Below are 22,364 nucleotides of genomic sequence, written 5' to 3'. Positions count from 1 at the left end.
GACCCAGTATGGCCTTTCTTATGATTCCCTCATGGTGGAATGTTTGTCGGCTTCTCCCGCCCTGCAGGTTTTCCAGGATTACGGGTTCCACCCCAGCGTGCAGCGGTGGATTATCGGCCAGTGCTTGTGCGTGGATGATCGGACGATAGGCTCGTATGGCATTCGGAAGGATGGAGACACAGCCTTCCTTTATCTGCTGTCAGCCAAGAGGGCCAACCTGTCCGAGCAGCGCTGCGAAGAGGACAAAGTGCTGGTCATGCTGCCCCCGGCCCCCTCGCTCCCAGACAGCTCTGGCACCGACGAGAAACGCAAATACAGCACCTTGCCAAACGTGGCTCCAAAGAAAGGTCTGATGTGCTTCTTACTGCTCACAAACGGGAACCCTAGGTGTGGTTGGGGCCAGATCCTCTACTGGAGTGAACAGGCTCAGCTTCCCTCAAGACAGGGGAGCCAGCCACCCTGACTAGCTGAGGATTGGGCCAGGGGTTTGTTACTGCTGAAATGCTTCTAGTCCCAGGTGTGGGGCCAGAGAGACAGGAACAACTGCAGGGTCTCAATGTGTGGATGAGACGGTGGTGTAGGGAGGAGGATTTAGGATTATTAGGAACTGGGGAACCTTCTGGGAAAGGAGCCCACGCAGGAAGGATGGGCTCCACCTAATTCACAACACAACCAGATTGCTGGTGTGTACAATTCGAAAGGTTGAAGGGCTGGGGGAAAGCCGATAGGTCCGGAGGAGTGTATGCTTCAGACAGAGACAGCCCTCACGGGAGGATCTATTAATGGAGATTCCCTATATCCTTGTAAGGTGGAGAGGATGGAAGTTTGTAAAGCACAGGTAGGAGCTAGTGAGGAACAGTCAAATGTAAGAGTCCCATTTAAATCTAACAATATTGACAGAATGTACAAGTGCTTGTATACAAATGCTGGAAGTGTAAATACTAAGATGGGTGAACTAGAGTGCCTGGCATTAAATGGTGATGTCGATATATAATAGGTATTGTGGAAACTTGGTGGAATGAGAGTAATCAATGGGACATGGTAATACCAGTGTACAAAATATACAGGAATGAGAGAGTCGGTCATGCTGGTGGGGGAGTGGCACTATATGTGAAAGCAGAGAGTCAAATAAAGTACAAATCTTAAATGAATCAAACTACACCATTGAATCTCTATGGATAAAAAGTCCATGCTTGACCAATAACCGTATACCAGTCAGAATATACTATTGACAACCTGAGCAGGATGGTGACAGTGATTGTGAAATGTTCAGGGAAATTAGAGAAGCTACAAAGGCAGAAAATGCAATAATAATGGGGGATTTCTACTGTCCCCATGTTGTCTGGGAACATGTCAGTTCAAGAAGGGATGCAGAGATAAAATTTGTAGACACATTAAATGTCTGCTGTTTGGAGCAGCTAGTCCTGGAACCCACAAGGGGAGAGGCAATTCTTGATTTAGTCCTAAGTGGCACACAGGATCTGGTCCAAGAGGTGAATATAGCTGGACTGCTTGGTAATAGCGACCATAATGTAATTAAATTTAAAATCCTTGTAGGGGGAAAATGCCAAGAAAACCCCAAACAAACCCAACCCTGTAGCATTTAATTTCAAAAAGGGGAACTACACAAAAATGAGAAAGCTAGTTAAATATAAATTAAAAGGAAAAGTGAAATGCCTGCAAACTGCATGAAGACTATTTAAAACACCATCATAGAAACTCAAACTTAATTTATACCCCAAATAAAAAAAAGGTAAGTAGATCAAAAAAATGCCACCATGGCTAAACAAGAGAGTGAAAGAGGCAGTTAGAGGCAAAAAGGCACCCTTTAAAAATGGGAAGTCAAATCCAAGTGAGGTAAATAGAAAAGAGCTGAAACTCTGGCAAGTCAAGTGTAAAAGTCTGAGGCAGAGCCTACCACGGAGCGGTACAGATAGTTTCAAAGCCCTACCCCAGCTCTCTCTTCCCCCTCTCACTAACAGCTGTCTCTTTGACAGTTAACTGCCAGGTGAGTGATGGGGGCTGGGGAGAGGCTGGCCCTGGACCCCCCCATTTGTGCTGCTAACACTGAAATGGGAGGAAGGGGAGTTGTCAGCTCCCCTCTAGAGTGAGCTGCTCCTGCTTGGGCTGAGTGCTCTGCCCCCCAGTGGGGGTGGGGGACAGTTGAAGCTCAGGGCATTGCAAACGGTGCTGTTCCCAGCATCTCACTGTGCAGCCATGGTGCAAATGAGAGGACCCCTACCCCGTGCCGTGGTCTGTGGTGGCACAGCTCCCTGCACTCCCGCCCAGCCACGCCTTGGCGACCGCCTGTGTTACGCTGAACTGCACTGCCTCAGCCTGGTGCATTTCAGACCTGGTCTCACATCATCCTGTGGGGGTGTTCGTAACGTGTCTGTTTGCTGGTGTCTGCCCCTCTAGCGTGGGTCGCTGACAACAGCGGGAAGATGAATATCGGAGAAATCAGCCGCCAGCTGGGCATGCTGCAGCTCACCAACCCCTTACCCAGCCAGCCCAAAGTCCCCCCAGCCGCCGCTGCTCCACCGTCCCCTGTGCAGGTATGTACCCGTCTGACCCTCCCCCCTCCTGTCCTCTCCCAATGCAGGTATGCACCCGTCTGATCCCTACCCCCAACCTGCCCTCACCTCTGTGGTATGCACCCATCTGACCCGCCCACCCCACCCCCTCTGTCCCTCCTCTGCTCTCACTTGTGAAGGTTCGTACCCTGTCTGGCTGCGCCACCCTCCCCTTCAGGAGCCCATGGACTCAGGCCTGAACAGGGCAGGTGTGAAGAGCAGTGAGTGAGGACAGTCCTCGTGCAGTGGAGTAACAGACCCGCCTGCTCCCAGGCCCGCCTTTTGCAGACACTGACGCTGTCTGGCGCTGCCTTGGGGCATCGTGGTCAGAGGCCTGGTCCCCTGGGAGAAAGTGCACACACAACTCTGGGCAGGGGACTGACCCCCTTCTTTCAGAGGTGGATTTTCTCTGCTTCTTTGTCTATTGCACATCCTTCAACTTCGGAGTCCACCTCCCCGGGAACCTGCAGGGCAGACCATTAACCCGTGTGCTCCCACGGGTGCTGGGAGTGTGGTTCTGCCTCTTCTGCTCGCTCAGTGCTGTGTGGGTGAAGGGTTTGTCTTGTTCTCTGCAGACAGGCTGGGCGTGTGCAAAATGTACCTACATCAACAAGCCCACGCGGCCGGGCTGCGAGATGTGCAGCACGGACCGGCCGGTGGAATACGTGGTGCCGGGCAGCTATCAACCGGATGAGACGGAGCTCTGGAGGATGCAGCAGGAGGAAAAGGGGATCTTGCAGTACCAGCAGGTAACTCTGGAGGCAGCTCTGCCCCGGGGGGCAGCCCTGCTGCCCTCGCCGCTCTGTGCGGGGACAGCACCAGGGGAGGATGAATCTATAGTAGTCGGCTACCAGCAGCCACTTGGTGGTGGTTCCTGGGTGCATGGATGCCCTGGCAAGGGCATCTACTCGCCAGGGGCCCCGCCAAGTGGAGTCAGGGAGAGCTGCCCTCCTCTCTAATAGCGAAGGCAGGCAGGGAGCTGGCAGGGTCCAGCACGCAGGGAGCCTGTGGCCCTTGGCCCCTCCAGCCAGGCTGTTCCAGGTGAGGGCAGCCACTGGCCATGCCACAGTGGGACCCCGGCGGTGTTTCCCTCGCCCAGGCCTCTACAGCAGGGCCTTGGTTAGGGCCCCGTTCAAAGGGGCTGAGGGCTTTCCAGCTGTGGGTGTGGGCACTGCAGCCGGAGCTTGGCATGACACGGACTGGCAGCTCCTTCCCTTCTCTTTCAGCTCCATGCGCCAGCGCCCGGGGGCGGGCACGTCTTTGTCACGTGCGGCATGGTGAGGAGTGGAAAGAGCTGCGGTCGGGCTGGCTGGGCTCTCGAGGTCTTGGCTGGGCTAGTTGGGTGGAGCTGTATTTCCCATAGGGGTGACAGCACCAGCAGAAGCCCCAGTGTAAGCAAGGCTCGGCTGTGCTGTGGCTTCAGCCAGGGGCCCTGCCCCTGTTGGGAACTGCGTCTCCACCTGCTACCCCAGCCAAGGCCCGGAGTGCCGCAGGGCTCCAGCGAGTCAGGCTCAGCGACTGACAAAACTCTTCTCTGCTTTCTTTTTTCTCTCGTGCTGGAATCTCACTAGGAAAAGGGAAGGAGAGAAGATGGCTCGGCCACACACTACACCCGGAGCCCAGGCTCCCTGGATGACTTCATCCACCTCTCCTCGGAATTCTGCTAGCCACGTCTCATGCCTGGCCACCCTGGGCTGCCCCACCCCAGCCACTCTTGCGCTGGCCTGGGGCGTCTGTTTGTGCCGGGTCACCATACTTGGTCAGACTGTAGAATCAGTATGGTAGTCGTTTTCCCACACGGAGAGCAGCGGGCAGGCCGCGGCGTTATACTGTGACACCGGTGACTGTGCCGTGGGGCTGCCAAGCCATGGGCAGAGCCACTTCAACTGGCCTAGGGCCTGCCCCAAGAGGGCTGGATCCCAAGCGAGAGCATGGGTCTCATTGCGCAGAGAGGCCTCTTTCCTGGTGGCTTGGAGGGCTGAGGTTCTGGCTGAGCTAGGTCTGGCCCGGCGGGAGTGAGGCAGCTTTCTCAAGCAGTTTCACATCGGTCTGTGTCTTCCCTGCACGAGTGTGGCGATGGTGCTTCACCGCATTGCGGGTTCTACAGCTTAGATGGGCTGAGAGATGGAGCGAGTGGAGTATGTGCTGGCCCAGGGCCAGGCCATGGGAAGGCTGCAGCTTGGAGCGGCTGTGCTGCCTCCCATGGCTTGGGGGGTGAGGGCCCTTGGTGGTGCAGGCAGAGCTCTTCCCCACCCTCCGTGGCTGGTCCTGGCAGCCCTGCTCGTCCCTGCCGAGGAGGGCTGCACAGACCTCCCTGTCTGGCTGGAATGGCTGCTTTCACCCGCAACACCGTCTCTGCAGAGGCCCAGGCCCTGCCTGTGGGCAAAGCACAGCTCCTGCGCCAATGGGCTGCCTCTCTCCTGCGCGTACAGGCCACGCGCTTTGGGCAGCTGCCCCACAGGGCTTCCTTAGGAAGGCTGGGGGACCAGGCCGCTTCCCCTGTCGCCATGAGGCTGTGGGGCGAGGGCTCTGTGGTCTCTGCCTGGTTCTTTTAGGGGAGAGCAGCGTAAGCAGATCTGACGCCCCTGCCGAGCGGCGCTGGCCGCTGTGGGGGAGCGCGCTTGGGCAGCTGCTGCCATCGGTCACTGCTGTGCTGTTGCTGTGACCTCTGTCAGCATGGGGAGACGGGAGGGGAGGGTGGGTCCCCCCGGTATCTCTCCCCAGGAAGCCCCTGCCTCCCGTCCTGTTTTATACACTGCAGTTGTCAGTGCTGCCAGGCAAGTTGGGAGAGCGGGGGAAGGAAGGGGAGCGTCTGTGTGCGCCTCCCAGAGAACCACTCTCATCCCAGGCTTCAGGGTGCTTGCTTGTTCCGTTAGGCTTACAGGCAGCAAGGGGGATGGGTGCTGCTGGGGTCGCCCTCCGTCCAGCCAGTCCAGAAAAACTGCAGAGGTTGTTGGCCAGGAGCTAGAAAAGGGCCCATTTCCCCAGGGCATGGGGCCTGATCCCTGCCAGGCCAGCTTCAAGCCTCTTGTGCCCCTGGGAATTGCAGTGCCTTGCACTAAACCACGGGAGCCAAACTGCCCAGCCAAGAGTTGTGCTGAACCGACACAGAATAAAGCCAGCTGAAGGTGCAGCCCTTGGCCAGTCCAGGGTCCCACCGCTGCAGGTGGAGGCTGCGATGCAGTGCTGTATTAAAGTGGGGAGCTGCTGTGGGCTACACCTGCCCTGCCAACCATGCGTGGGACACCTGCACAAACACTTCCTGCGTAGCCATTTGGCGTGCAGCTCCAGGACCCCCTCCGGGAAAAATGCAGGACGGAGCCAGCCCCCCAGCTCGGGAACTCCTGCACCTGCCTTCGGAGTTCTGGAGTCCCACATGCAGTGGAAAGGCAGAGCCTCCTGTGCTCAATCTAGTAAGGCCCTTGGGGCTGGACTTTGGTGCAGGGTCGCATGCATACTCAGCTTGGGGAGGGGGGTGAGTGCTTAAGTGACTTCCTGCTTAAGGAAGGAGGGTTTGACAAATGCTAGAGCAGGAGGAGTTCCCCCCGAAAGAGCCCTGAGCTAGAGCTGCGGCTTAGAGGAGACTTGGCGACTCTGCATGTGGTTTGACTCTGGTTAGGGGATATGAGTGGCAGAGTGTCATGTGAACAGGGACTGGACAGAACTTCTCTCCAAGAGTGACAGGACTTGCAGTCAGACACTGGCCTGGCTTGCAGCGTGGGGAGCGTAAGGGAGCCACCTGCTGAATAGACCAGAGATAAGCCGGGCCTGGAGGTCTCCCAGCGTTTGTCAGATGTCATGGTTTTACTACGGAGGAAGGTGAAGGGTGTGGCCACTCTGCTGGAGGTACGGAAGCAGCAATGCAAAGCTGTCAGTGTAGATGGGATGGGAATCCCAGGCCAAAGTCAGAAGCCTCTTGTGGTGGGCCCAGTGCTGATGTCCAGCCACACCTTGTCTGTGTGTCTTCTGTGAAACAAAGAGCCCCCATCCCAATAGCACTTTACTCGGGGAAGAGATGATGCAAGCCCCTCTCGTTACTTGCATGCACTGATACTGTGAGGGCGGGTGGGCCAGATTCACTTCTTCTGTGTTGCACGTTGTGTTTGAAATCTCAGCCCAAAGCCAGTCACCGGCTGTAGGATGGACGTGGCCAAAGCATCTGTGAGACACATGCTGCTCCCCTGCCTGGAGAGCCTGGCTCTGACACCAGTGCGCTCAGGGGCGCCATGTGGGATCCGGCTGAGGCTCCTTGGCATCAAATCCTTCGTGGGGAGGTCTGGCCTGCAGAGACTACAGCTCCCAGCAGGCCATGCTTCAGTGCCATGGCAGCTGGGAGTATGATGGAGGAGCAGGATGGGAACCCATAGTCTCTGTGGCTGCCCTCCTCTCCTGTAACCTCTTGTGGTGCAGTCTGTGGCCAGTTCCTTGTATGGAGTGTGGTGGACAGTGATTGCTCAGCTGCAGGTACTGGAAGAGTTCACACCTGAGTTCCTTGGTCTATTAAAGGTTTCTCTAAAGAGCACATCTGTCCCAGTGTGTTATTGGGCAGCCGGCAGGGACTTTGGCCTGGTCTGCACAGAGATGTGCAGCACTGGACTAAAGGGGTGTTTCCAAAGGGGTGCTGGCCCTGGCTAGGTGCTCTTGTGCCTTGAGGGGCTGATTTGGATGAGTTTAATAGTTTTTTACTGGATTACGCTAACTCAAAAGGAGCCAATCCTAGCAACACAGAACAGCCAGATAGGATCAGAGCTGAGGTCCATCTAGCCTGGGGTCCAGTCTCGCACAGTGTTACCTGGGGTTTCTCAGAACCCAAAGCAGTGGTAACATGACTGTTTCTCTCCAGGCGGTGTCAGGAATAAATCAATGGGAACCCAGCGCTTCTGTCTGATAAACAATTGATAAAAGCAAATGTGCTCTTATCTAAAACTACTGTTTATTAGATATTAAGCGCACACACGCATATGCAATAGGTTTAAGACATCCCAGATATAGTTACCCACAGTCTGAGATGGTGTCAAGTGATCACCAGCTGGGCTTCCAGGGGCCCTCTTCCTGTCCAGCTGACAGGGAGTTTAGATGTCAGCTCCTTGCCCGGTCCCTAATCTTTTATAGCTATCTTTAACAAACCACAGAACCTATAGTGACTCCTAGTGGGTCGGTATATAACAACCTCTACTGGGTCACCAATTCTTCTAATTTCAACAAACTACTCATTATCTCCAAACATTTCTAATATTTCCAGCCATAACAACAATACGTCAGGGGCACCTAAAACCATGGGCTCTTCACTCACTGTCTTCCATAACTTTCTCGCCCATCCTCCCATTCTGATTAACAAACTGCAAGTATGCGGCTGTCTGACCTTGTCTCACAAAGGCCTAAGATTGTTCCTAGCGATGTGACGGTTGGTTTTCAGCTGGCAGTGCTGCACGTACGAAATGGCTGACTGCGGTGCTGTCACGTTTCGGGGTACACGCAGGAATGTTAGATTCCAGGTGGCCCACTAGCTTCTGCAGAGGAAGGTGCAAGAACTGGCAAGAGGAGACGTGAGATAATCTGCCCCCGGCCCCATCTCCTGGTCTCTGTTGGTTAGAGATTGGCTTCAGCCCCAAAAGCAGCAAGTTTCATCTCTCTCCTAAAGCTCCTCTCTTAGCATTTGCTACTCTAACTCTGGATGTTTGTGTTAACCCTAGAAATGCCCAATCCTTTTTGGAAGCTTGTTAATAAATCATAGATTCATAGATACTAAGGTCAAAAGGGACCATTATGATCATCTAGTCTGACCTCCTGCACAACGCAGGCCACAGAATCTCACCCACCAGCCCTCGCCCTTGAGCCAGTCGTACAGCCAGCGCAAAGGCTGAGCAGCATGTGTGCTGGGAATAAAACACCAAAACCCAGAACTCACTGATGGATACTTAACTTGGGTGTATAAAAGGGAATCTTGAGTAGGGGGGGAGAGGTTCTTTTATCTCTGCAGTATCTGGTATTGGGATGGGAAGTGGGACCCGGAGAGGCCAGAACAGGCCTTGGAGCGGGTAGGAACTCCCAGGACCCTTCCTCCCAGCCTAGAGCAGGCTGCCCACCCCACCCCCACCAAGGCTCAGTAGCTCTCTTGTTCCCCATTCTTATCTGTCTGGCTCCCCATTCGCACGGAGCTTCCATCCCTGCAGGAACAAATATTTGGTGATGGGCTCCTTGATCTAGCAGGGAAAGGTCGAACATGATCCAATGGCTGGAGTTTGAATCTAGACCAATTCAGACTGGAAATAAGGCGTTAACAGTGAGGGTAACTAACCATGGGCCTGTGGAGAACACTTGCGAGGCCAGTTTAATTCACTTGTAGTTCAGACACCTTCTCAAATGCACTGCTGGAATTACCCAGGCAAAACCACAGTTCCCCTCGGTGCATTCGCCAATGATGATGTCGTGAATGATTATGGACAGTAATGCTGGTGGCATCCATGTCTAACATCCACGGAGGTTGTCATTGAAGGACAGTCATCTGCCTGGAGCAATGTGGCATTCCTGATTTGCAATTGGAGTTTCTCCTGCTTGGGGGGGCTGCCCCCACAGGCTGAAGAGCTCCACCCAGCTGAAGTGGTCTGGTTTCTTTTCAAGGTGCCAGCCACCGACCTTTCACACCCCTGCTTTTAATAGAAACCCCTCTGCTTCACAAAGGCAAGTGATGATGACTTTGGCTGTTGGTCGGAGGTTTCGCTGGCCATTTGGGACATTTTATAGGAGTTGGACACCTATCCCCAACCCCATCCTGGCCCTAATAGCCCTTTTAGGAGGCTAGCAAGAGGTCAAGCAAGTGTTCTCCACTGGCCCGTAGCATGTTTTTGCCCTGAGAGCAGGCTGCCCCCTGCTACTACAACATGAGCTCTCCTGGTAAGGGGCTGTGATGGACTGGGAGTGGAAGGAAATGTGCTGATTTGGGGTGGCGATGACAGAATGTGAGCGCATGGGGGTGCACTGCCGGTGAGGAAGTAGATCAGCCCCTATAAGTTGATCAGCAGCAGGTTAATGACCTCAGCTTGGCAGCCTGTCCTCATCATGTGACTTGTCTAGTGTTCTGCCCTGCCACTGACTGTGATGATGAAGAGTCTGAGACAGTGTTAGCAGCTGCTCACCGGACCAGTTAATTGGACCAGGCGACTGGAATGCCTGCATTGGTCCTGAGAGTTCCCTAGAATGGTGCCGCTGTGTCGGGAAGCTGGGCATGGCCAGGCAGCAGAGGACTGCGACTCAGTGCAATTAGCAAATGCCTTGTTCAAGCACAAACTGTCCAGGCAGTGGGTGTGGACAGTGCTGTATCTGGGGACTCAGAACCACACTGACTCCATTGTAATTTCGAACAGGCGGTGTGATGGGGAGTTGATTCTTCTAGAAGGCAGACAGGATCTGATCATAACGTAGTAATAGCCAACTTAAGATCAAACAGCAAAGAAAGAATGACCTGCAGGTATCTTCAGGCTCTGTTATAATGTCGACAAACTGAAAGTCCAATGAACAAGTGGAATTCAAGAAGACAATTGAACAAAAGCTGCAAACAGTTGAGCTTCTGCGCAAGTAGCGTAAATCAAATAGAGTACATCGTCTGCTGCACTACAGAGATGGTGGATGAATTCCTGGGGAAACAGATCCTAAAGAAGAAACCTTGGATCACGGAGAAGATTGAGTTGTGTGATCAACGAAAGAAGCTAAGAGCACAATGGAAGATGGATTAAACAGCAAAAGATCAATATTCCCTTATGATGCCAGAAATAAATGCACTGATTAAAGTGGCAAAAGAAGATTGGCTTGAACAACAGTGCAGTGATATACAGAACGGCTTTGTGGCAAATGCCAGTAGGAAGGCCTGCCAAAACGTCAAGACACTCTTGAAAGTTCTCTCTGACAGGAAACACACCTTTTCACCCCCATGTGCCAGGAACTGTATATTGTAACCCAAACAAATGTTACGCTGGAAGTGAAAAAAGCAGAGGGGATATCTGTGAGAAGTTTGACTTATCCCTGTGAACCTCCTCCTGCAACTGAAGAAGTTGTGGATGGAGTGTGGACACTGAAAAGCAGTGAAGTCCTTGAAGTGGACAACATACAAACAGAACAAATCCAAAGGGGTGGAGCGGCCCCCATCCCAACTTGTCAGTGCCATTTGGGAGCCTGGAAGATGGCCCAAGACTTGGGAACTCTGCTGCTTCTGGAAATTCCTGCACAGTCTCATTCTGGACGCCCGTAGTAAAAAGTCTGCTATGCATCATTCTGAAGAGAAGGCTCTCAGAAGAGGGCAGTTTCTGTCTGAAGAACAAGCGGCACTTAGATCCCAATGAAGTACAGTGGAGCAAATGTTCAGTCCGTATGTGATATGGAGAATGATGGGAAGCTGCTCCACGCTTCGGTGGATTTTGCTAAGGCGTTTGTCAGCATCTGGCACAAACCTCTTGAGGTGGCTGCTCGGAGCTGGTGAAAATGTAATAAGGCCGATACAAAATCTCTGTGGAAGTTCAGCAGCTCTGGGGCGTGCCGGGCATGAGCAAAGTAGTTGGTTCAACTTGAGGATAACTGTCAGACAGGGCTGCTGGTTATCACTGATCCTCTTCAGCAGTTATCCTGAAGACATCTTAAGACCCACTGGTGGAAACCTCCAGGAGAGAGTACGCGTAGGTGAACAAGCTAGTCAGCTGTGCTTCGCCCATGATATTGACCTGATTGGATTGTCCCAAGAGGAGGTTGTTGCAAGATGAGGCTTCACTCTGTCTGTCTCTCCCCCTAAGCACCCCCCTCCTGATGCTCTTTATAGGGGAAACAGCTCCTCTGACCCCAGCTGGCTCTACTGATTAAAACCCAGGCCCCACCCCGGGTGTGGCAGGCAGGGATCACTGGACAGGGCTGGCCAGCTCCCAGCCTCTGGCCCTTGAAAGGCCAGGCTGCCCCACACTGGCTTTAAGAAGACAGCGCTCTGTGGGGCTTGGAAAGGGATCTGGGAGCTGCCGGGCCAGTCTCAGCCCCTGGCTCCTTGGCCTCTCATTCTGTTGGGAAGCCTCCATGTCTAGTGCTGATCATGTGGCAGGTGCCCTATGGGACCCAACAGACATGGTACTGCCAACCAGAAAGGCTCAAAGATTGCGAGTCAGACCCCAGGACTCATGGGGGGCCCAGAAGTCATGAGACTTCATGGAAAGAGATGAATGAGGGGTTGATGTCATGATTTTGGGGGGGACAATTAGTGCTGCCAGTGGTCCCAAATGTACTAAGGGGACTTCAGCCCCTGCTGCAGGAGCACTCACCCCCATATCTGCCTGTCCCCTGCTCCTCCAGCAATTCTGTTCCCCAGCTTCCTCTCTGCTCCTCTTGGGGCTCTCCCCCAGATCTGGGTGGTAGGCTGCAGAAGGGTCCCCTTCCAAGCAGGGGGCAGCTCCAGGGGTTCTTCCCCCTGTGACCTGATGGATTCTCACCGGCCCTGGGGAATTTAGCAGATGGTCACTAAGGTGACTGACTCTCAGTTAATCCCACAGCTTCAAGTGTCACCGTTGCCTGGTGGGCCAGGAGGCCAGCAGGCCCCAGAGAGGTGGGGGGAAACGACACCAGAGTGCAGGAGGTCTTGCAGTAGGCGACTGATAAACGGAACACGGACACACCTCACGTCTTCAGTCCCATTTCCCCATAAAGCCTCTTACTGCTCAGGCAAGGCCGCAGATTCCTGGGTGTGCAGGAGCCGCTGGCTGGCTCCCTGACTAGCTTCCTGATAGGCCACTGATGAGCCCAGCTGCCCTGCCTTGGAACTGAGAGTGGTCACAGCTCCTAAAGCAGCAGCTCCGTCTCTGGCTGATGACTCTGGTTTACCCTCCGGCTCTGGCATTTGAATCATAGAAGATTATGGTTGGAAGAGATCTCAGGAGGTCATCTAGTCCAATCCCCAACTATATCATCCCAGCCAGGGCTTTGTCAAGCCGGGCCTTAAAAACCTCTAAGGATAGAGATTCCGCTACCTCCCTAGGGAACCCATTCCAATGCTTCACCACCCTCCTACTGAAATAGTGTTTCCTAATATCCAACCTAAACCTCCCCCACTGCAACTTGAGACCATTGCTCCTTGTTCTGTCATCTGCCACCACTGAGAACAGCCGAGCTCCATCCTCTTGGGAACCCCCTTTCAGGTTGCTGAAGGCTGCTATCAAATCACCCCTCACTCTTCTCTTCTGCAGACTAAACAAGCCCAGTTTCCTCAGCCTCTCCTCATAACTCATGTGTCCCAGTCCCTGATAGTTTTCGTTGCCCTCCGCTGGACTCTCTCCAATTTGTCCACATCCCTTCTGTAGTGGGGGGACCAAAACAGGACACAATACTCCAGGTGTGGCCTCTCCAGTGCCAAATAGAGGGGGATAATCACTTCCCTCGATCTGCTGGCAATGCTCCTAGTAATGCAGCCCAATAAGCAGTTAGCCTTCTTGGCAAGAAGGACACACTGTTGACTCATATCCAGCTTCTCATGCACTGTGATCCCCTTTTCTGCAGAACTGCTGCTTAGCCACTCGGCCCTCAGCCTGTAGCAGTACATGGGATTCTTCCTTCCTAAGTGCAGGACTCTGCACTTGTCCTGGTTGAACCTCATCAGATTTCTTTTGGCCTAATCCTCCAATCTGTTTAGGTCACTCTTGACCCTATCCCTACACTCCAGCGTATCTACCTCTCCCCCCAGCTTAGTGTCATCCGCGAACCTGCTGAGGGTGCAATTCATCCCATCATCCAGATCATTAATAAAGAAGTTGAACAAAACTGGCCCCAGGACCAACCCTTGGGGCGCTCTGCTTGACACTGGCTGCCAACTAGATATCAAGCTGTTGATCACTACTCATTGAGCCCAATAATCTAGCCAACTTTCTATCCACCTTATAGTCCAGGTGGACCGATCTGGCTTCTGTCCCTCCGGCCCTGACCTTTGGCTTGTTCCAGGGCTCTGCCCACCCTGGAGCCAGCTCAACCTGGTAGCCAAACTCTCATTTCAACTAGTGGGCCTGACCACTCACACCCCAGGTGGCTAGGGAGGCAGGTCCCAGCCTGGACCCAGGCTCCCCAAACTCAGCCCCTTTTCAAGGTGATTGTCTCCTGTCCCTTCTGGAGTGGTTTTCCCCTCGGTGCACCTTCAGCCTCCTCTCTCACTGCAGTGAGCTGGCTCTGGCGTATACAGACCCTGCCCACTCCAGCAGCATCAGAGAGGAGTAGTTAATTGGAGTCAGATGCTTGGGTCTTTATTTTCTCCCCCAGTCAAGCGCGGGTGTAAGCCCTAACGTTTGCAGAATGTGCACACCCCTCTGCCATCCCTCCTCCACGCGAGGATCCCGGGCATGGGCTGAGCCTGCCCTTCTCTCCTGTTGTGGTAGACCTCTTGGTCTTTGATGTGCCCAGGCTTCCACCGTCCTACTTCAGGAAGGGGCCTTGGTCTCCTGCTATGTGATCCCTGCATGTGCATCAGCTGTGTAATGGGGCTCCCCTTTGTCAGCCAACCTGCCTTGCAGCACAGCCCCTCCTCGGCAAATACCCCAGAGCTCAGATATTTCCCTTAGGGCAGCCACCTGCCCTCCAGCTGCCCCCTCTTCTCTGCAATGGACTGGCTCTGCAGGAGCATTTCAGTATGGAGCTTGGACAGCACCTCCTCTTGCAACTGCTGCTCTCTCCCCTGTTCCTCTCCTCTGAGGCAGGTCACTTCCTACTCTCTCTGGACGGCTTGGGTCAAAATCTCATCCCTTGTTCCTCCCTGTGCTTGCCAGCACTCTGTCGAGTGAGTCTGGCTGTTTTTGTGAGAGGATTTCAGCCCAGTGCTCATCAGCCACACTAACCCTTCTCTCTGATCTCCCCAGTCTGGCTGCGGGGCCACGCCTACCTTGCCCAGTCTCCCCGATTGCGCTATGGGACACCCCTTCCATTGGTGGCCCTCTACGTCCCTTCTTTGAAACAGTCTCCCATAGTCCCTATTGGTCCCTTGCTGCTTCGGCGTTGAGCCTAGCCTCACAGCTCCACTGTACATCCCTGGGTGTGCTCCGGTTCTCCGCTCAGGGCCAGCATTCTCTGCCGTGTGGCTTCCTCTGCCCTCGGGGCCATTTCACCGGTTTCGCTGCTGGGCTGTCTCTCAGTGAGGCTCTGGACCCCGCTGAGTCCTTGACCCCCACCTGTCACTATTTGAGGGGCTGCTCCAGCTTCCCGGCTGGTCCAAAGCTTCCTTCCCTGCTCTGCTCTGGGAGAAGCCTGTAGCTTCTTCTCCTAGCCTCTGCCTGAGCACAGTCGTCTTCCCCCCGTGTACTGGGCAGGGAGGGTCTTCTCAGCTAGTGACAGCTCCAGTTCTTTCTGCCTCTCTTCCGAGCTAGAGACTTTCTGCGGCTGGCTACCTACTTCTGTGCTTTGCCGGAGCCATTGCAGCCTTGAGCTTTCGTTATTCTGGAGCTGCCCGCTGGGAAAGGGCAGAAATCGGGTTCTCTGGGTTCCTCTTTTTCTCCTTCCCTTTATTCAGCTGCTCTCCGAGGTGGCTCTTCTCAGCCTCCGTGTTTCACCCAGCCCTGAGATCCTGCTTCTTGCATGCCTCTCTATGCAGTCCCTCATCTGTCTTCTGCAGCCTGGACCGTGAGCCCTGGCGTCTTCCTCTTGGCTAATTTGTTCTTTCCCGGCAGCCACAGTCAGAGAACCCTTTTCTTCCTGAGCACCTCTGGCTTCTTCAGCTGCCTCCTGGACCTGTCATGAGCCTGTTACCAGACTGGACAGGCAGGTTCCTGGGCTGAGAGCAGCATTGTTGTACCTCCTCATGCCAAATGGGAGCTCAAACCTTGCTGCCATTCTCCCACTTTTGACTCTATGTCCCAGGAGCCCCAGGTTTGCTTATTGCTGGGGCCCCAGACTTCCCTTTGCTCCTGTCCAATTGCCCAGAGGTGAGGCTCTTCTTAGGGCCTTTCAACACGTCCTGCTTCCCCCACACAAAATGCATCTGTTCCCCGGGGACTTGCCCTACCTTGTCCTCTCCATATCTTCGCAGTAGGGCAGGCCCCTGTACACAGCATCTCCCTAGAGCCTGGCCTGGATCCTGTCCCCGTGCACAGGACAAGCAGTGCTCCAGCAGCCAGTAAGGCTCCCCCATCTGGCTGGACAGCCTGGCTCCTCTCGGGGGGAGTTCCTCCATTCTGCTGGGCGGTGCAGTCCGGCCCCTCTTGGGGGAAGCTCTGGGGCCCTGCTGGGCAGCCTGGCCCCTCTCGGTGGGGAGCTCCGGGGCCCCGCTGGGTGGCCTGGCCCCTCTCTGGGGGGAAGCTCTGAGGCCCCGCTTGGTGGCCTGGCCCCTCTCTGGGGGGAAGCTCTGGGGCCCTGCTAGGCGGCCTGGCCCCTCTCAGTGGGGAGCCCCGCTGGGCAGCCTGGCCCCTCTCGTGGGGGAGCTCCGGGGCCCCGCTGGGCGGCCTGGCCCCTGCTGGGCGGCCTGGCCCCTCTTGCGGGGAGCTCCGGGGCCTGCTGGGCAGCCTGGCCCCTCTCGGTGGGGAGCTCCGGGGCCCCGCTGGGCGGCCTGGCCCCTCTTGGGGGAAGCTCCGGGGCCCCGCTGGGCAGCCTGGCCCCTCTCGGTGGGGAGCTCCGGGGCCCCGCTGGGTGACCTGGCCCCTCTCTGGGGGGAAGCTCTGGGGCCCTGCTAGGCGGCCTGGCCCCTCTCGGTGGGGAGCCCCGCTGGGCAGCCTGGCCCCTCTCGTGGGGGAGCTCCGGGGCCCCGCTGGGTGGCCTGGCCCCTCTCGGTGGGGAGCCCCGCTGGGCGGCCTGGCCCCTCTCGGTGGGGAGCCCCGCTGGGCGGCCTGGCCCCTCTCGTGGGGAGCTCCGGGACCTGCTGGGCGGCCTGGCCCCTCTCTGGGGGGAAGCTCTGGGGCCCCGCTGGGCGGCCTGGCCCCTCTCGTGGGGAGCTCCGGGACCTGCTGGGCGGCCTGGCCCCTCTCGTGGGGAGCTCCGGGACCTGCTGGGCGGCCTGGCCCCTCTCGTGGGGAGCTCCGGGACCTGCTGGGCGGCCTGGCCCCTCTCGTGGGGAGCTCCGGGACCTGCTGGGCGGCCTGGCCCCTCTCGGTGGGGAGCCCCGCTGGGCGGCCTGGCCCCTCTCGCGGGGAGCTCCGGGCCCTGCTGGGCGGCCTGGCCCCTCTCTCGCGGGGAGCTCCGGGCCCTGCTGGGCGGCCTGGCCCCTCTCTCGCGGGGAGCTCCGGGCCCTGCTGGGCGGCCTGGCCCCTCTCTGGCGGGGAGCTCCGGGCCCTGCTGGGCGGCCTGGCCCCTCTCTGGCGGGGAGCTCCGGGCCCTGCTGGGCGGCCTGGCCCCTCTCTGGCGGGGAGCTCCGGGCCCCGCTGGGCGGCCTGGCCCCTCTCTGGCGGGGAGCTCCGGGCCCCGCTGGGCGGCCTGGCCCCTCTCTGGCGGGGAGCTCCGGGCCCCGCTGGGCGGCCTGGCCCCTCTCTGGCGGGGAGCTCCGGGCCCCGCTGGGCGGCCTGGCCCCTCTCTGGCGGGGAGCTCCGGGCCCCGCTGGGCGGCCTGGCCCCTCTCTGGCGGGGAGCTCCGGGCCCCGCTGGGCGGCCTGGCCCCTCTCTGGCGGGGAGCTCCGGGCCCCGCTGGGCGGCCTGGCCCCTCTCTGGCGGGGAGCTCCGGGCCCCGCTGGGCGGCCTGGCCCCTCTCTGGCGGGGAGCTCCGGGCCCCGCTGGGCGGCCTGGCCCCTCTCTGGCGGGGAGCTCCGGGCCCCGCTGGGCGGCCTGGCCCCTCTCTGGCGGGGAGCTCCGGGCCCCGCTGGGCGGCCTGGCCCCTCTCTGGCGGGGAGCTCCGGGCCCCGCTGGGCGGCCTGGCCCCTCTCTGGCGGGGAGCTCCGGGCCCCGCTGGGCGGCCTGGCCCCTCTCTGGCGGGGAGCTCCGGGCCCCGCTGGGCGGCCTGGCCCCTCTCTGGCGGGGAGCTCCGGGCCCCGCTGGGCGGCCTGGCCCCTCTCTGGCGGGGAGCTCCGGGCCCCGCTGGGCGGCCTGGCCCCTCTCTGGCGGGGAGCTCCGGGCCCCGCTGGGCGGCCTGGCCCCTCTCTGGCGGGGAGCTCCGGGCCCCGCTGGGCGGCCTGGCCCCTCTCTGGCGGGGAGCTCCGGGCCCCGCTGGGCGGCCTGGCCCCTCTCTGGCGGGGAGCTCCGGGCCCCGCTGGGCGGCCTGGCCCCTCTCTGGCGGGGAGCTCCGGGCCCCGCTGGGCGGCCTGGCCCCTCTCTGGCGGGGAGCTCCGGGCCCCGCTGGGCGGCCTGGCCCCTCTCTGGCGGGGAGCTCCGGGCCCCGCTGGGCGGCCTGGCCCCTCTCTGGCGGGGAGCTCCGGGCCCCGCTGGGCGGCCTGGCCCCTCTCTGGCGGGGAGCTCCGGGCCCCGCTGGGCGGCCTGGCCCCTCTCTGGCGGGGAGCTCCGGGCCCCGCTGGGCGGCCTGGCCCCTCTCTGGCGGGGAGCTCCGGGCCCCGCTGGGCGGCCTGGCCCCTCTCTGGCGGGGAGCTCCGGGCCCCGCTGGGCGGCCTGGCCCCTCTGGCGGGGAGCTCCGGGCCCCGCTGGGCGGCCTGGCCCCTCTGGCGGGGAGCTCCGGGCCCTGCTGGGCGGCCTGGCCCCTCTCGCGGGGAGCTCCGGGCCCTGCTGGGCGGCCTGGCCCCTCTCGGTGGGGAGCCCCGCTGGGCGGCCTGGCCCCTCTCGCGGGGAGCTCCGGGCCCCGCTGGGCGGCCTGGCCCCTCTCGCGGGGAGCTCCGGGCCCTGCTGGGCGGCCTGGCCCCTCTCGCGGGGAGCCCTGCTGGGCGGCCTGGCCCCTCTCTGGGGTGAAGCTCTGGGGCCCCGCTGGGCGGCCTGGCCCCTCTCGCGGGGAGCTCCGGGCCCTGCTGGGCGGCCTGGCCCCTCTCGGTGGGGAGCCCCGCTGGGTGGCCTGGCCCCTCTCGCGGGGAGCTCCGGGCCCCGCTGGGCGGCCTGGCCCCTCTCGCGGGGAGCTCCGGGCCCTGCTGGGCGGCCTGGCCCCTCTCGCGGGTAGCTCCGGGCCCTGCTGGGCGGCCTGGCCCCTCTCGCGGGGAGCTCCGGGCCCCGCTGGGCGGCCTGGCCCCTCTCGCGGGGAGCTCCGGGCCCCGCTGGGCGGCCTGGCCCCTGTCGCGGGGAGCTCCGGGCCCCGCTGGGCGGCCTGGCCCCTCTCGCGGGGAGCTCCGGGCCCCGCTGGGCGGCCTGGCCCCTCTCGCGGGGAGCTCCGGCCCCGCTGGGCGGCCTGGCCCCTCTCGCGGGGAGCTCCGGCCCCGCTGGGCGGCCTGGCCCCTCTCGCGGGGAGCTCCGGGCCCCGCTGGGCGGCCTGGCCCCTCTCGCGGGGAGCTCCGGCCCCGCTGGGCGGCCTGGCCCCTCTCGCGGGGAGCTCCGGCCCCGCTGGGCAAGGTGCCCTGACCTCTCCCTGGCTCTGTTCTGCAGGCCCTGGAGGACGAGCGGCTGCAGAACTTCCGGCAGTTGCTGCAGCTGGAGGAGGAGTTGCTGGTGCCCAGCCAGGAGGCCATGGAGTGCCGGATCTGCTACCTGCCCGTGGCTCCAGGGGACGGGGTGCTGCTTCGCGAGTGTCTGCACAACTTCTGCAGGTACGGCTGCCCAGCCGGCACCCCCAGGCCACGGTGTGTGGGCGCCGCGAGGCAGAGACTGCTGCAGAGCCGGGGGATGGAGAGGGTGGGATCGGGCCGGAGCCACCAGCTCCTCCCTGGTGTCCATTCCCTGGTCCCTGCCATGCAGCGCTTGGACTCCATCCCTGAGGCCCTGTGCTGGGAGCCTGCGTCTGAGCCAGACTTTGGGCCCTCGCGGGGCTGCGAGGGCTGAGAGCTCAGACCATGGGGCCACAGCTGCCGGGTCAGGGGAGGGGTTCCCTGGGGTGACTGCACCCTGTCCCCACAGAGACTGCCTGCGGCAGGTGATCATCTACAGCCAGGAACCCCAGGTGTCCTGCCCCTTCCGCGATGACACCTACGCCTGCAGCAGCAAGCTCCAGGAACGGGAGGTCCGGGCGGTGAGTCCCTGCAGTGGGCAAGGAGGGCTCCAGCTTCCAAGAGCTGGCCTGCAGGCCCCAGCGGGTGGGCGAGCGGGTGTGGGGCAGGATCTCGGCTGGTTCCATAGGACCAGCCCCAGTGCTCGAGGGGAGGCACAGCGGGAGATGGGGGGAGTGGGGTAAACACTGGAATGCGTTGCCTAGGGAGGTGGTAGAATCTCCTTCCTTAGAGGTTTTTAAGGTCAGGCTTGACAAAGCCCTGGCTGGGATGATTTAACTGGGAATTGGTCCTTCTTCGAGCAGGGGGTTGGACTAGATGACCTTCTGGGGTCCCTTCCAACCCTGATATTCTATGATTCTATGAAATGTTATCAGACAAATGCCTGGGCCCCCAGGGACTTGCTGGGAGGCTCTGACCCCCCCGCGCCGCCATCAGATCCCAGAGGCCTGGCCCCCTTCTCCCCTCCCCCCTTGGATCTTGGGGACCTGCACACTTAAGCCAGGCTAGCCCCTGCCCCACAGCCACCTTCTGTCAGGGCAGAGCTCCCAGAAGGGGCCCCTGCAGCCTGTCCCTGCCCCTGGCGGCTCTGGATGGGGTGGGCATGGCCAGCAGTGGCGTGACCTCCTCGGGGCTCTGGGCCCTCAGCTGGTGTCAGCAGAGGAGTACAAGCGGTTCCTGGAGCGGGGCCTGGTGGCAGCGGAGAGACGCACCCAGAACAGCTATCACTGCAAAACCGCAGACTGCCAGGGCTGGTGCATCTACGAGGACGCCGTCAACGAGTTCCGCTGCCCCATCTGCTGGGGCCTGAACTGCTTGCTCTGCAAGGTGAGCCCCCGGGGGCCCTGCGGGGGAGGCCCGGGGGGGCAGGCCGCTCTGCTCTCCGGTGGGGATGGACGTGGGGCCCTGCCTGCAGCTGCTGCCATCCTGTTGAGACTGCCGCGCAGTGCTCCAGCAGCCAGGCCCTGCGCAGTTGGGTGGAACGGTGCATGCTGGGATGGGTCATTTCTGCAGCAGGGATTCCAAGGCCAGCAGGGACCATTGTGATGCTCTAGTGACCTCCTGCCTCGCACAGGCCCGGGAACAGGCCCAGGTCATTCCTAGCGCTGAGCTTTTAGACAAACAGCCTGTCTGGATTTAAAAACTGCCAGTGACAGAGAATCCACCATGAGCCTTGGGAAATTGCTCCAGTGGTTAATTCCTCTATGTTAAAAACGTACGTCCTATTTCCAGTGTGAATGTGTCTAGTTTCAACGTCCAGCCATTGGCTCGGGTCAGACCTTTTCCTGCTAGACTGAAGAGCCCATGATCAAATCTCTGTTCCCCACGTAGGTACTTATAGACTGTGACCAAGTCACCCCTTAACCAGCTCCTTGTTATGTTAAACAGACGGAGCTCCTGGAGTCTCTCACTGTACGGCAGGTTTCTAACCCTGTAATCATTCCCATGGCTCGTCTCTGACCCCTCCTCAATGTATCATCATCCTTCTTGAATTGTGGACACCAGAACTGGACCCAAGATTCCAGCAGCCCTTGTACCAGGGCTACATACAGAGCAGCAGGAGCATGGGAGGAGAGGGCAGCAGAGTAGGGGGTTGGGGAGGGGAGGTCTGAAGCAGGGGGGTCTGGAGCATGGGGGGGGGGTCCAGAGCACTGGAGCTGTGCAGGGGATGGGGAGGGGGTCCAGAGCAGTGGGGGTGGGACATACAGGATGGGTAGGGTGGCCCAGAGCAGTGGGGGGTAGGACAGGGGGAGAGAAGAGAGGAGGGGGTCTGGAGAGTGAGGGGAGGGGAGGTGTCCAGAGAACTCAACAAGCATGTGGACAAGGGGGAGCCAGTGGATATAATGTACTTCGATTTGCAGAAAGCCTTTGCCAAGGTCCCTCACCAAAGGCTCCTAAGCAAAGTAAACTGTCATGGGATAAGAGGGAAGCTCCTCTCAGGGATTGGTAACTGGTTAAAAGATAGGAAACAAAGAGTAGGAATAAATGGTCAGTTTTCAGAATGGAGAGAGGTAAATAGTGGTGTCCCCCAGGGGTCTGTTCTGGGCCCAGTCCTATTCAACATATTCATAAATGATCTAGGAAAAGGGGTAAACAGTGAGGTGGCAAAATTTGCAGATGATACAAAACTACTCAATGACAGGTTTCAGAGTAGCAGCCGTGTTAGTCTGTATTCGCAAAAAGAAAAGGAGGACTTGTGGCACCTTAGAGACTAACCCATTTATTTGAGCATGAGCTTTCGTGAGCTACAGCTCACTTCATCGGATGCATACTGTGGAAAGTACAGAAGATCTTTTTATACATGGTTTGTGTGTGTATAAAAAGATCTTCTGTACTTTCCACAGTATGCATCCGATGAAGTGAGCTGTAGCTCTCGAAAGCTCATGCTCAAATAAATTGGTTAGTCTCTAAGGTGCCACAAGTCCTCCTTTTCTTTTTTGCAAAACTACTCAGGATACTTAAGTCCCAGGCAGCCTGCGAAGAGCTACAAAGGGATCTCACAAAACTGGGTGACTGGGCAACCAAATGGCAGATGAAATTCAATGTTGATAAATGCAAAGTAATGCACATTGGAAAACATCATCCCAACTATACATATACAATGACGGGCTCTAAATTAGCTGTTACCACTCAAGAAAGAGATCTCAGAGTCATTGGGGAGAGTTCTCTGAAAACATCCACTCACTGTGCAGCAGCAGCCAAAAACGAACAGAAAGTTGGGAATCATTAAGAAAGGGATAGAGAGTAAGACAGAAAAGATCCTATTGCCTCTGTATAAATCCATGGTATGTCTACAC

The 22,364-nt window shown here is 58.6% G+C and overlaps 1 protein-coding gene across 3 annotated transcripts in view; it reads left to right on the top strand.

The window, feature by feature from the left end:
* SHARPIN (SHANK associated RH domain interactor) overlaps nucleotides 1–22,364 on the top strand; it is a 53,516-nt gene that overhangs the window by 19,795 nt on the left and 11,357 nt on the right. For 2 of the 3 annotated variants that reach the window (XR_012157050.1, XM_073329818.1), the window contains exons 6-11: nucleotides 68–347; nucleotides 2,419–2,555; nucleotides 3,149–3,322; nucleotides 19,010–19,170; nucleotides 19,478–19,589; nucleotides 20,215–20,394. Coding sequence is in view for 2 of the 3 variants with exons in the window: in XM_073329818.1 (XP_073185919.1) it covers nucleotides 68–347; nucleotides 2,419–2,555; nucleotides 3,149–3,322; nucleotides 19,010–19,170; nucleotides 19,478–19,589; nucleotides 20,215–20,394 (1,044 nt within the window). In the remaining variant the exon portion in view is untranslated. Of the gene's footprint in view, nucleotides 1–67; nucleotides 348–2,418; nucleotides 2,556–3,148; nucleotides 3,323–3,799; nucleotides 3,851–19,009; nucleotides 19,171–19,477; nucleotides 19,590–20,214; nucleotides 20,395–22,364 lie in introns of all 3 variants that reach the window. The other variant, XM_073329819.1, reaches the window with a different exon arrangement.

Source organism: Lepidochelys kempii, chromosome 2 (genome assembly GCF_965140265.1).
Source record: "Lepidochelys kempii isolate rLepKem1 chromosome 2, rLepKem1.hap2, whole genome shotgun sequence".
Taxonomy (NCBI): domain Eukaryota; kingdom Metazoa; phylum Chordata; order Testudines; family Cheloniidae; genus Lepidochelys; species Lepidochelys kempii.
The sequence above is the reverse complement of the archived record's forward strand: the minus strand, read 5'-3'. Positions and strand labels throughout refer to the sequence as shown.